Here is a 12,123-nt window from a genome sequence, read left to right on the forward strand (position 1 = left end):
TTGGGATGTTTCTTCTCAATAAAATCAGTCACTTTCTAATAATACCTCAAGATTTCCTTTATCAAGCGAGATCCTTCCACGACGAAGCAAACACACAGACTGAGACCAATGAACAGAAGTGAATAAAAAATGGCACTGCAAACTAATATAACGTCGTATGGTGAGTTTTTGTTCGTACTGTGGAGCAAAATTATGTTCAAATTTCATGTTGTATCCTGAAAATTTCGTATGCTGGGACGTTCGTATCCTGAGGTACCACTGTAGTGCATTAAATATTTACAAATGATTTAATACAAAAACTTAATCATGATGATGATAATGTTTATGTTGCTCTTCAAGGCAAAATTATTCTTGAAAGAATTAATAACTCAGACTGTTATGAAATAAATAATAAATTAATCAAGTAATTCATATCTCTTCTGAAATATTAAAAATTATATTATTATGCATGTATTTCAACAATTTAGAAAGAATAAATATAGAATATATTTTGCATAAATACTTACATGATATAATTAATATGGTACAAAAGTTTCAAATACTTTGAATATTTTGTTGTGCAATATTATTTTATACTTGAGAATATATTTCAAGTAGAAAATTTATTTTTATTAAAATTTATATTCTAATTTAATTAACTGAAAGAATTCAATAATTTTTTCATTAAGGAAGAACAATTCTGCTTACAACTCACCATATGGATGAAGCAGATATTCTTAGTGATCGTGTTGCAATTATACATCGAGTAAGTATTTTTAAATTATTGAAGAGAATAAAGTATTTATGGGCCTTAGTGAGTAATTGATACTAAAGATCACCCAACTTCTATGTAAATTTATCTTTATACCTTGCCTTGGCATCATAACTTCAAAGAGGAGTATGGGAAGTATTTGAATCAGAATTACCAAGTGGATACAGCAAAAAAAAAAAAGTTATAAATTACTATTAATATCAATAAAAATTTCTATTTTAATTAACATAACAAATGACTTTTGACATCATGAACAGTGTTAGGGTGGGTTGATGCCCACATTAACATTGTCTAGATAAAAAATAAGAACAACAAATATGAAAATGAAAACTATATTAAGAGTTTAGTTATTTTAGCTTACTACTGTCATGTTTATCACAGTACTTGGATGGCATGGAATAGTGCAATTTTATTGGTCAGATAGACAGGAATTGATACTAATCCAAACTTTCACTGTAAGTAATAAGGCTATTATTAATTATAGCATAATAATAGCCCGATTAATTACAGCAAGAGTTTGGATTAGTATCAATACATCAGGCTTTGCGATGTTGATATATAGACAGGAATTGATGTTTTTCAACAAAAAATAGTCAGTTGTTGACTTCAACCTGCACAAGAAGATAATTTGAGACATCCAAATTTTTTCTAATGCTAACACTAACATACCATTCGCAGCTGAATTTGAAATGGTAATCAGCCAACCAATTAAATTCCATGAAAAATGAACAAATATTCAAACTCTGCAACCTCAAAAATCTCCAAAGACACTTTATGCATTTACTGGTAACTTTGTATTAAGTAACCATCTGGCTGGTCAGAATAGAAAGGGGGTCTGTTTGTTGCAAGCAGGAAGTAGAAGTTAATTTCACCAATAGTAGTCATTGACCTCCTTCCAGATGAGAGGATTATCCCCAGAAAGTTACATGCATTTGTTTATGTCAAAATGTATAAAGAACAAACTATCTAATAAATAAAGAAGAAAATTTGTTATCAGTGACTAAATGATATGTTTCAATATAAAAATAACAATAAATTATACATACTGTAATTTTACTAATAATTCAAATAATTCTAATTCAAATAACTAATCAAATAATTCTATTATTATTAAATAAGTATTTAATTTGAATTTATTTCTATTATTAATTGTTCTTTAGATCACTTTAAAAGCTTTTTTTTTTATCACCACAAGTAATATAGAGTTTGATATTTGAATGAAAATTATAATAAAACACCTGTATGGTATACTATAATAAATATTTCATTTATTATTATTAAAATGTCTCTAAGATGAATTATTACAATTATTATTGATGTTAATTCCTTCTCCCTAATATTCGGTATTATAATATATTATTGATTTAGACAATTTAAGTAAGATCACATAGCTGTACCTTTCTTAATTACTTCCTTAAATCCTGTAAGCAATAGAAGTTTCAATAATGTAATGTAATATTGAATATTAGGTTTAGAAGATTTATTAATATTTTGAAAAAAAAAAATGTAAGAGTAAATATTTTACTTAACAACATATCAGTCCACTATGGTTTGCAATTAAAATTATCACATATAGACAGACTAGAGCACCTTAGAATATTATATATAAACTTCAGTAAGCATACTTCTCTATGTATTTTTATTTGAGTATTAAACTTTTAGTTCTCAGACAGTTCAAAATTAATACATACAATATTCACAAAAATGATGATAAAGAGATAAAGAATGATAGAAAAATAACATTTTGTTAATATTATATATGTTGTGCAGATATAGAACCATAAGTGGCAAAGTGTGAAATCATAATTTTCAGTAAAAATAAATTTGAAAATTGGACCAACCAAAGGTATCAAATATTTTGGTGAGCAATCAGTCACCAAAAATTTCCATTTTATGTAATTATTTGATATATTTTACATCTGTTTTTGGTCTCAAATAGAACATATTTAAATTTTGCAATTTTTCAATAATATATTTGAGTTAGCCACTTATAGTTCTATACTCACAATACATACATAAACTGAATGGTCTTTTTTTTTATTTAGGGAAAACTCTTATGTTCTGGCTCTCCTCTGTTACTCAAAAGTAAATTTGGCTGTGGTTATCAATTAACTTTATCCAGACAAGGTTCAGATACAGACCGTGATAGTGATTCTGGAAGAGCTTCTTCTGCTTGTTCTGAAGGAGAAGGTAAAAATAAATTATTGGACTTATATAATGGAACATTTTAGACAATTATTACATGTTATATTTTTTTGAATTGTCTAAAGCCATTGGATTTGACACGGACGGACTGCTTAATTTTGTTCAAAGCATTATTCCAACTGCTACTCTCATGGAAGACCACGGAACTGAAGTTGTTTTAAGTTTGCCTCAAAGATCACCTGATGGAATGCCTTACAACTTTTCCAGCTTTTTTACAAATTTAGATTCCAATCTTAATCAGCTTGGATTTGGTAGTTATGGATTATCTAGTACTACTCTTGAAGAGGTGAGTTTTCTTCCTACTTCTTACAGTGTTTTGATAATATAAAATAAAAAATTATTGAAATCAGGATGTTTTTGTACTTTTCCTCATATCAATAAAATTAATTCTAGAGTTTTTAATTTCTTTAAAATTCATGTAATGCATCAACATTATTTTGCCTTCCATGGATTTTGAAGATCATTTATTTATAATAAAAAGTTTTATTTCTAATAATTTTCTTATTATTATTTTCCACTAATAGTGCTTGATGGTCTCAACATCATTCTGTTATGGTTGCGTATATATCACACGATATGAAGATCAAGGTGTAGGATTACAGTGGCAAAATTTTTGGACCAGTCCTGATCCCAGAGATGAGATGTCATTTGGTTTAGCCATAGTTATGATGCTTGTTGGAAGTTTAATCTATTTTATGCTGGGATGGTACATTTCTAATGTATGGCCAGGTAATATTTCTTTTTTCTATATTTATTTTACAAACATTACTGGCTTTATCTGATTAAAAGCTTTAATTTTACAATATCAAATGCTACATGATTCAAATTAACCAAGGGAAGTTTTAAATATAGGAAAAAATTTAATATTTGTATCATATTAGTCTGCTAATCTTCATAAAAATTAATTTTATTTAGGCACTCATAAAATAGCTTTTTACAAAAAATCACAAATAAAATTTGTTAATATTGGCAGATTATGCATGTATTTCAACAATTTAGAAAGAATAAATATAGAATATATTTTGCATAAATACTTACATGATATAATTAATATGGTACAAAAGTTTCAAATACTTTGAATATTTTGTTGTGCAATATTATTTTATACTTGAGAATATATTTCAAGTAGAANCTGGAAGGAATACTAAATAAAGCTGGAGTTGGGACTGAAAAGGATTATAGACCCAAATGCGGGGGAAGGAGAGAAAGGACAAAAGATAAAGAAGTGAGGAAGGTTGGAAAATTAAGGGTCCTTATTTGCTTAACAGAAAGTCTATTTAACCTTTCTCACTACTTTTTATCTTTTGGCCTTTCTCTCCTTTCTCCAAATTTGGGTCTATAATTCTTTGAGTCACAACTCCAACTTTATTTATTATTTCTTTCTCATTCACACTCTTCAAGTGTTTGAAAATATTTCTTTTCCACTCAAAAATAAAATATGTATAAAGGTTTATGGCTTTGTGAAACTTCTTTTATTGAGTTTATGCCGTTGAAATAAATAAAACAAAATAAAAGAATGTGTTGGTTTTGTTTACACGTTTATTGGCCGTGGGTTGGACACACCTGGTTTATAAGAAATGCAGTTTAAGTTAAGTTGACTACAGTACTATACACTATGGACACCATATTGTGAAACTTCAAAATGAGGACAGCCCAACCACCTCAAATATGCACACAACCTCAAATCACATTCTTAAAACTTTGCTAGATGATGATTGGTTTTTTTCTGATTCCTTAAATATTATTATTACTCTATATATATTATGTTGTAATGGATAAAATTTTATTTGTGTTACCCTCAAAACACATGTCTGTTTGGAGGGTAACACAAATAAAATTTTATCCATTACAACATAATATATATATATAGAGTAATAATATTATTTAAGGAATCATGTCTGTTTGGAGGGCAAGCTGTTCAATATCCAAACATGTCTGTTTGGAGGGTAAGCTGGTTTAAACAAGTAATTGCTTCTATGAATCTAGATGGATTATTTATTATAAACAGTAAACACATGACAAAAGCTGATAATACATGCCATCTATGTTTTGATTGAAAAATGAAGAAAATCAGAATTGAAATTGAAAATGTGAAGCAAAAAACTATGTCAAAAATATAATATTGGACAAGGAAAAGCTAGTCAATTGCCAGTGGAATTGGTTGGGTAATTGACTTCTGAATTTAATGCCTTGCTGTTTTACTATGCTGTGGCAGCTTGTAGTTTAATGATGCTATAATGTATTGTTGATGATATTCTTCTTTTGTAGCTCACACTATTCTCATTGCTCAATTTGTGTTCTGTTTTTTCTTCCAAATGATAGGAAGTTTGTAATCTTCCTATTAATATTTTTTTACAAGTTCTGTATAGTTCTTATTGTTTTAATTTGTTTCTCTCAAATCTACAATATTTATCTTCAAAACATCAATTGTATAGAGAGTAGCATCATTTTTACTGTCATATACCAATCTATTGTGTTCAATTAATCTTAACAGATTAGACTTAGAAGTCTTCTTCTAGTAGACCTGATTTCTTTTTTATTCTAATCCAGTTTTGGACATCTCCAAATTTGGTGGGGTATTATTTACAAAAAGAATTCCTGATATATTAATTACAGATAAAATATTTAATTAAATATTACTTGAAAATGAAATAAATACAGCCAAATCAATCTTATCTTCTAATTTTTTTTGTCATTATCTTCAAGCACATCTTCCACACATTGTCTGCTTTTTATCAACTTGTTCAAAAGCATTATTATTATGTATTGTCTAGGACAGATAAACTTAAAGTGACCAGATCTTGAAACACAAAACGCATGACATTGGGCTGTGTGTGCTTCAATGTGACATCAGATGAGTCACATGATTGATTCTGGTCAACTTACAGTCATCATTTCTAGCCCTCTGACATCATTGATGACAAACTTACAAACAACCAATGAACATTTTACTTATCCATATTGTCTTGTTTACAAAATATTGATCTATGGTGTTAGCAACAATGGACAGTTAGGTAGGATTCTGAGCATAGCTTTGTTTTCTCTATTGATAGTAAAAGAAAAATACAAAAATGTGTATTGAAACCTTTAAAGAGAAAGTAAAAACAATTTAAGTACAAAGAATTGAATAAATGTACTATTTCTGACTTACCACAATTAAGCAATTGCCAAATACTAATACAGAATTATCAACAATCATCATAAATTTTCATTGTTCTTATTAAAGTTAAAATAGTGATTTATCTTTTTTAACTCAGATAATTAGTAAAAATTATCTGTTCACTTTTATAACTGCTTTGCATGACTGCATGTGGTATACATTCACTCTTCTCCAACAGACAGTGACAGATTGGGCAAGAAATCTGTCACTGTCTGTTGGACTACAATTGCAATTGGGCTGCAGTTTCAATAAATTGGATAAAACTTTATGCTGTAGCTTGTATACCATACTATTTACCTTTTGATTTACAATTTATGAAAGGAATATTGGCTATTTTTGTATATAGTTATGAAACAATCCAAAAGCAGGACATTTTTTTTATAGCTTTAATTTTAATTAATATGCTATCTTACTTAATTTGGGGTATCTGATCACTATAAGCAAACTGGACTATATAATACAATGTATTAGTGATATGATGAAGTGTCTGACAACAAGCACTCACACAGAATTGATTCATTTATTCCATATATTTGTTGATGGATCAGCAGATTTCTGAAGTATAATTTTAATATGTCTATATTTATTAATCTCTTTATTACTATTATTTGAAAATTTTATTTTTAGAACTATTAAAGATTTTCTATATAAATTTTTTAATCTACATAAAGAACTAGTAATGGCATATAGAATAGCTTAAATAATTTATTTAGTAATTTTATTTTAATAAATTTATTCATTTTTTATTATGTTAGCAAATTATAATAATTGATATTGTTTTAATACAGATGATATTTCTTTGATAACATTTCTGAAAAATTCAACAAGAATGAAAAATTTGGAAAGACACACTGAATCAATAAACCAATTAGTTTTTTCTCAAATATTGAATTCAACAATAAAATATGATAAGGTATTTTATTTTCATATTTTTATAAATTTTTAAGCTTATTGGAATAACTACTCACACTTAAATTCTTAATTAGCTTAATTTCTTCAATTACATCTTAATCTTATTAATATGATCAATTAAAAATGTTAAATATAATAATAATACTATTTGTTAATAAGAAAATATTTTTCAGAAATAATTTATAGATCTAACTTTAGCATTATTTAGAAAAATTATTTTAAAATACAAAATATGCTGAAAAAGTGATTTGTATTTGATTGATCCATAAAACCAAATTAACTTTTGAGTTATGTAATTTGTCCTATTTGCATTAACAAAATTGATAAATTTTATCTCATATTGCTATCATCTCTGAATTTTTCTTTTAATTTATCTATTAGTCTGATATCAGCTCACTGTAAATTAATTTACAGTGATAATTAATTCACTGTTAATTAACTAGGTTTATTATCATGTAATATAATTAGCTCATGTAATTTATTGAATCTACATTAAAATTCTGTCTAACTAATTCATGAAATATTTTTAAATGTGTGGTCATATATATAGGAAAAACTGTTTCAATGACCCCACTAATTTAAAATTAAAAAAGCAAAAATATTTTTTTAATGGAGTTTAAAACCAAAGTTTTTTTTATTTTAAACTTTGTTAAAATAAGTTTTTTTGAAGTTTTTATTTTTACTAAATGTCATTTCCTACCTTCTAGTTAATTGATTTTTGTTTGAATTAATAAAATTTTTTTCTTCAAGTATAGTAATTTGCAGACAATAATTTCATTTGAAAATTTATTAATAAATTAAAAGTAATCTAAGTACTGTTTCTAACAATTATTAAATGTATCTGTATCAAATCAATGATTTGCAGCTGAAAAATAGATGCAGTTATAACATTGTATTGAATAATGATATGAAATGGCTTATACAAAAGAAAACTAAATGAAATTACAAATTGTTTTTTAGAATATGAAATTGTTTATAGAATCATGTTTTAAAAAAATTTTTTCATTCTTGAAAGGATTCAAGATATTATGAATATATACCATAGCAAATTTCCAATAATGGCCACCTCTAAATAGCAGCCATTTTTCAAAAATGTTTTTTTTTTGAAATGCATACAAAATAACCATAAAACAATACCCATTTTTTATGTTCTTCATTAATGGCCATTGTTCAGAGGTTTGACTGTATATTTTTTTACAGTATTTTTATTTTTTTACTTATTTATTTCTCAAAAAGACACTGTGTCCAGGTTGGCCTTTTACAAGCATCTTAAATTAAAATCAACAAAACCAACAGTAGATAAGAAATACTATAAAAATTAATTATTTTAAAATCAATGAAAATTAAAACAAATTTTACATTTATAATAATTTTTTTCTGTATTTTTGAATGCACCATACATTTTTTTTATTCTAAATTAATTTCCATTAACTTGAGTTAACATTAAGTTTAAATTTTATTTTCTTTTTTTCCAGCTAAATAATTTGTTAACAGAAAATTTTTCAGAATTGTTCTGTAAAAATATCCATCAAGATGTTATTATATTTCCATCTAATTCTAATAAATCAGAAATTAATGCATTTTTCTGTTCTGAAAATGGAAAATTATTATTGTCTGAACTGCAAGAACAGATTATCTCAGATGAAATAATAAAGGTAAATAAATAAATATTTTTAATATTAAAACATATTTAGTATAAATATTTTCAGCAATTTATATCATAATTTTATATATTTTTTANTTCATTTATTTGATATAAAATGTAAGTTTATAAAATATTTGTTGATGTTAAATCACCTCAAAAAAGTTTTTTTATTAATTTGAATTTCATATTTTGAATAGATCGTGTTCAAGACCTTTTCTCTGATCCAAACTCATTAAAGAAACTGTTAAAAAAAGATCTGGCAATTGATGACGATGCTGTGGAATCTGTTATGAATGCCAATCTAGACTTAACTGTGGTACAATTTATTAAAATAAATTAATGTATTTATTGTTCAAGCATAGGAATAAATTTAATTTTTTTTAAATAATTTTATAGCTTTTAGCAAATGAAAATCCAACAACTGCTAAAGATATTTTTTGCAATCCAGCTGAATTGAAACAATTATTAAATGTTGAAAATTCAAATATTACTATTGAGGAAATAAGTACAACACTGTGCAGCATTTCTGCATCTCAAGCTGTTAAAGCATCAACTATACTGCTTAGAGAACTCGCATTATCACGCATAATTGGAAATGTAAAAAGAGAGACTTATTTTTATATTTATGTTTAAGTTTTTTAAAACTATATCAATAACCATAAATTGGCATTTTTCAGTTTGCAAAATTGGGAATTGAAGATTTAATTCAAAGAGCAGGTTTAAGTTGGGATGAAGCTGTAAATACAATTAATATACTTAAATTGGCACCCTCCATAATACCAAAAATAAAACAGCACATTTCAGAATTAACGAAATCATTGGATCCCGAATTTAGAGAACATTTAATGCAGCTAAATGTTACAAATGATGGAATTCGTGTTTTGGGAAGTGAGCATTTTGTACCATAATTATTTAAAATTTCCATTTTCTTGAATAGGATATAAATAATTTTATATCTTATCAACTATTTTTAATCTGTTTACTAATTTAAAATTAAATATAAATCATAAATGAATCTTTATTAATTAAAAAAATAATTAAAAATATAAATTATTAAACAGTTGTCATTAATATACAATGTATTTTAGCACCTCAGGCTTTGAAAGCATCTGGAAAAATTTTATGCGGTAAGCCTCTGAAAACACTTCAAGATGAGTTTAACGTCTTGCAAATTTCTCATAGTGCACCTCAACTGGATAAAAGAGATTTGGAAGAACTACCAAGTATGATATTTTTTATTTCATTTTAATAAAAATCACATAATACCATATTTCCTCAATTCTAAGATGCATCACGAGTTTAAAATTGAAGTTTAAGATTTTTTTTATAGAAGGAAAAATTTTTAAATAATTAATTTTATTAAATTTTACTAAGTTAAAAAAGCAATACAAAATCCATGAAACAGAAACTTTTTTTTGGCAGTTCTGTTGCATTCTCTTCTTTATTTTAAAGGTGTTTTCTGTCAACACGGATACGAGCAAGTTATGAATATGGTAGGAGGACCTATTGTTTGGGGTTTCTTTAAGCCAATCTTACGAGGAAAAATTTTATTTTCTCCCAACAACATAAAAACTCAGTTAATTATGAAAGAGGTAGGCTGTATAAAACAATTAATAATTTAAAATTGGGAAACTTGCTAAAATCTTCTAAAATTTTTGATTTTTTTTACAGCTAAACAGAACCTTTAATTCTATTACAAGATTTATAGATATATTACATGCTTGGGGAGAAGGAACAAGTGGACTACAATATTTGCAAAAACATGAACATAAATTTGAGAAAATGAAAGTTAGAAAATATTAATAACATTTAATCAACTGTACATTTGTAATTTTGAAATATTTAATTTTTTGTTTTCTATATTTTGCAGAAACTGATTCAATCAGATGCAGTTCAGCCTCTGATTTCTCAGGTTATTGGTGATGATGCTAGTAATATATTAAAAGGATTTAATATTGCTTCACTTAGAAATCAAATCAGTAATGTAAGCGGACTTCTTGACTTAGTACAACTGGTTGGAAATATGTCGCAGTGTTTTGAACTTAATAGATTCGTTGGATTTGATAATGAACTTGAACTAGAAAAAGCAGCGTCAGTTTTGCACGAAAGAAGAGAATTTATTGCTGGTATTGCTTTCTTTTATTTTAATTTATTGTATAGTTTTAATTTTATATTCTGTGAAAATATTTATTTATATTTTTTAATGTTTTAGCTATTGTATTTTTAAATATAAATGAAACTAGAGAAAAAAGGGATGTTGAGAATACAGGTCGTTTGCCATCACATATAAAATATAAACTAAGAATGGATATAGATAATATACCATCTACACGCAAAATTCGTGATAAGTAAGTTTTACAAAAATTTCAATTATATATTAATTGACAATTCAGTGATAAGTTAAACCTAAAAAAATATTTTTTTAATTACAGATTTTGGAAACCAGGTCCTAGAGATAACTTTTTAGATGAGCTTAGATATTTTCGTGGATTCATACAATTGCAGGAGTTAGTAGATCAAGCAATCACTATTATACAAACAGATTACAATATGAGTATATCTGCATCATCTTATATGCAGCAGTTTCCCTATCCATGCTATGAAAAAGATGAGTAAGTGCAAGACAACACTAGATATTTTCTTAATATTTAGAATAAATTAAATATCATTGCTTTAAGTCTAAGTAAGGTTTGATGAAATATTGATTCTTGTTTTATGACAAGCAAAAATCAATGTTACACAATATTCATATATATTCAGTTATATCAAAATTTATAAAAGAATACAAGAAATGAGTCCCACTAGCTGCAATATAATTTATAGTTGTTCCTGTAGTTGATAGAATTTATTTTTAATATAATTATAATATTTAAAAGATTCAATGTATAATAAATCTTTTAGATACCTAGCATTACAGGTAACCTCCGTATAACACAGCACTTCTATAGCACGGATTCGCTCTAACACAGTTCGAGAAATGGGTAAAACCCTCGTACAACATGAAATGTAATAAATTTTTACATACTTAAGTACTAATAGTTCACAAAAATTATTATTTTTGTAAACTATTAGTACTTCAGTGTGTAAATTTTCTTTTCTCGTCTCCATACACATGGTCCTTCGCGAAAATTGTTTCAATTTTGCCAGATCTCGACGCTTCTGCATTCTGTGTTGCCAGATGTTTTTCCCTTATTCCATAAGTGCTTAGCACCATATAAGGAAATTTATAAAGATATTTTAACTAGAAGCAAGCAATCTAAAATTACATACACTTTTTGCAAAAGGTAAAGCATGAATCTGAAAATAATGCAGAAAAATGCTCAGAGGATAACGATAACTAGCCAAAAATAAAACGCTCTCGGTTAATAGTGCTTTTAGTGATGACAAAGAAAACATTGTTAAATTTATAATAATATGTATCACTTAAGAAAATTTTAATAAAGATATTTA

At 26.3% G+C, this 12,123-nt stretch overlaps 3 protein-coding genes across 3 annotated transcripts in view; all 3 read left to right on the plus strand.

Moving 5' to 3' along the window:
• The first annotated feature begins 638 nt into the window (after positions 1 to 638).
• LOC111635772 (ABC transporter A family member 2-like) lies at positions 639 to 3,299 on the plus strand. The gene is made up of 3 exons (XM_023380839.1): positions 639 to 745; positions 2,797 to 2,941; positions 3,022 to 3,299. Exons 1-3 carry the CDS (start codon positions 698 to 700, stop codon positions 3,282 to 3,284), a joined length of 456 nt encoding a protein of 151 aa, XP_023236607.1. The 5' UTR covers positions 639 to 697; the 3' UTR covers positions 3,285 to 3,299.
• Positions 3,300 to 3,486: 187 nt separating this feature from the next.
• Positions 3,487 to 12,123, plus strand: part of LOC111635770 (ATP-binding cassette sub-family A member 3-like) — a 16,029-nt gene continuing 7,392 nt past the window's right edge. Inside the window, exon 1 of the mRNA XM_023380836.1 lies at positions 3,487 to 3,685. Within this exon, the coding sequence (XP_023236604.1) occupies positions 3,487 to 3,685 (199 nt within the window). The remainder of the gene's footprint in view (positions 3,686 to 12,123) is intronic.
• LOC111635773 (ATP-binding cassette sub-family A member 1-like) overlaps positions 8,776 to 12,123 on the plus strand; it is a 55,694-nt gene continuing 52,346 nt past the window's right edge. The window contains exons 1-10 of the mRNA XM_023380840.1: positions 8,776 to 8,790; positions 8,871 to 8,989; positions 9,070 to 9,270; positions 9,351 to 9,561; positions 9,762 to 9,896; positions 10,126 to 10,265; positions 10,345 to 10,461; positions 10,544 to 10,799; positions 10,886 to 11,021; positions 11,106 to 11,285. Of these exons, the coding sequence (XP_023236608.1) occupies positions 8,963 to 8,989; positions 9,070 to 9,270; positions 9,351 to 9,561; positions 9,762 to 9,896; positions 10,126 to 10,265; positions 10,345 to 10,461; positions 10,544 to 10,799; positions 10,886 to 11,021; positions 11,106 to 11,285 (1,403 nt within the window). The 5' untranslated portion in view covers positions 8,776 to 8,790; positions 8,871 to 8,962. The remainder of the gene's footprint in view (positions 8,791 to 8,870; positions 8,990 to 9,069; positions 9,271 to 9,350; positions 9,562 to 9,761; positions 9,897 to 10,125; positions 10,266 to 10,344; positions 10,462 to 10,543; positions 10,800 to 10,885; positions 11,022 to 11,105; positions 11,286 to 12,123) is intronic.

The sequence above is a fragment of the Centruroides sculpturatus genome, unplaced genomic scaffold, assembly GCF_000671375.1.
Source record: "Centruroides sculpturatus isolate CEXI.00-Female unplaced genomic scaffold, Cexi_2.0 scaffold775, whole genome shotgun sequence".
In the NCBI taxonomy this organism is placed as follows: domain Eukaryota; kingdom Metazoa; phylum Arthropoda; class Arachnida; order Scorpiones; family Buthidae; genus Centruroides; species Centruroides sculpturatus.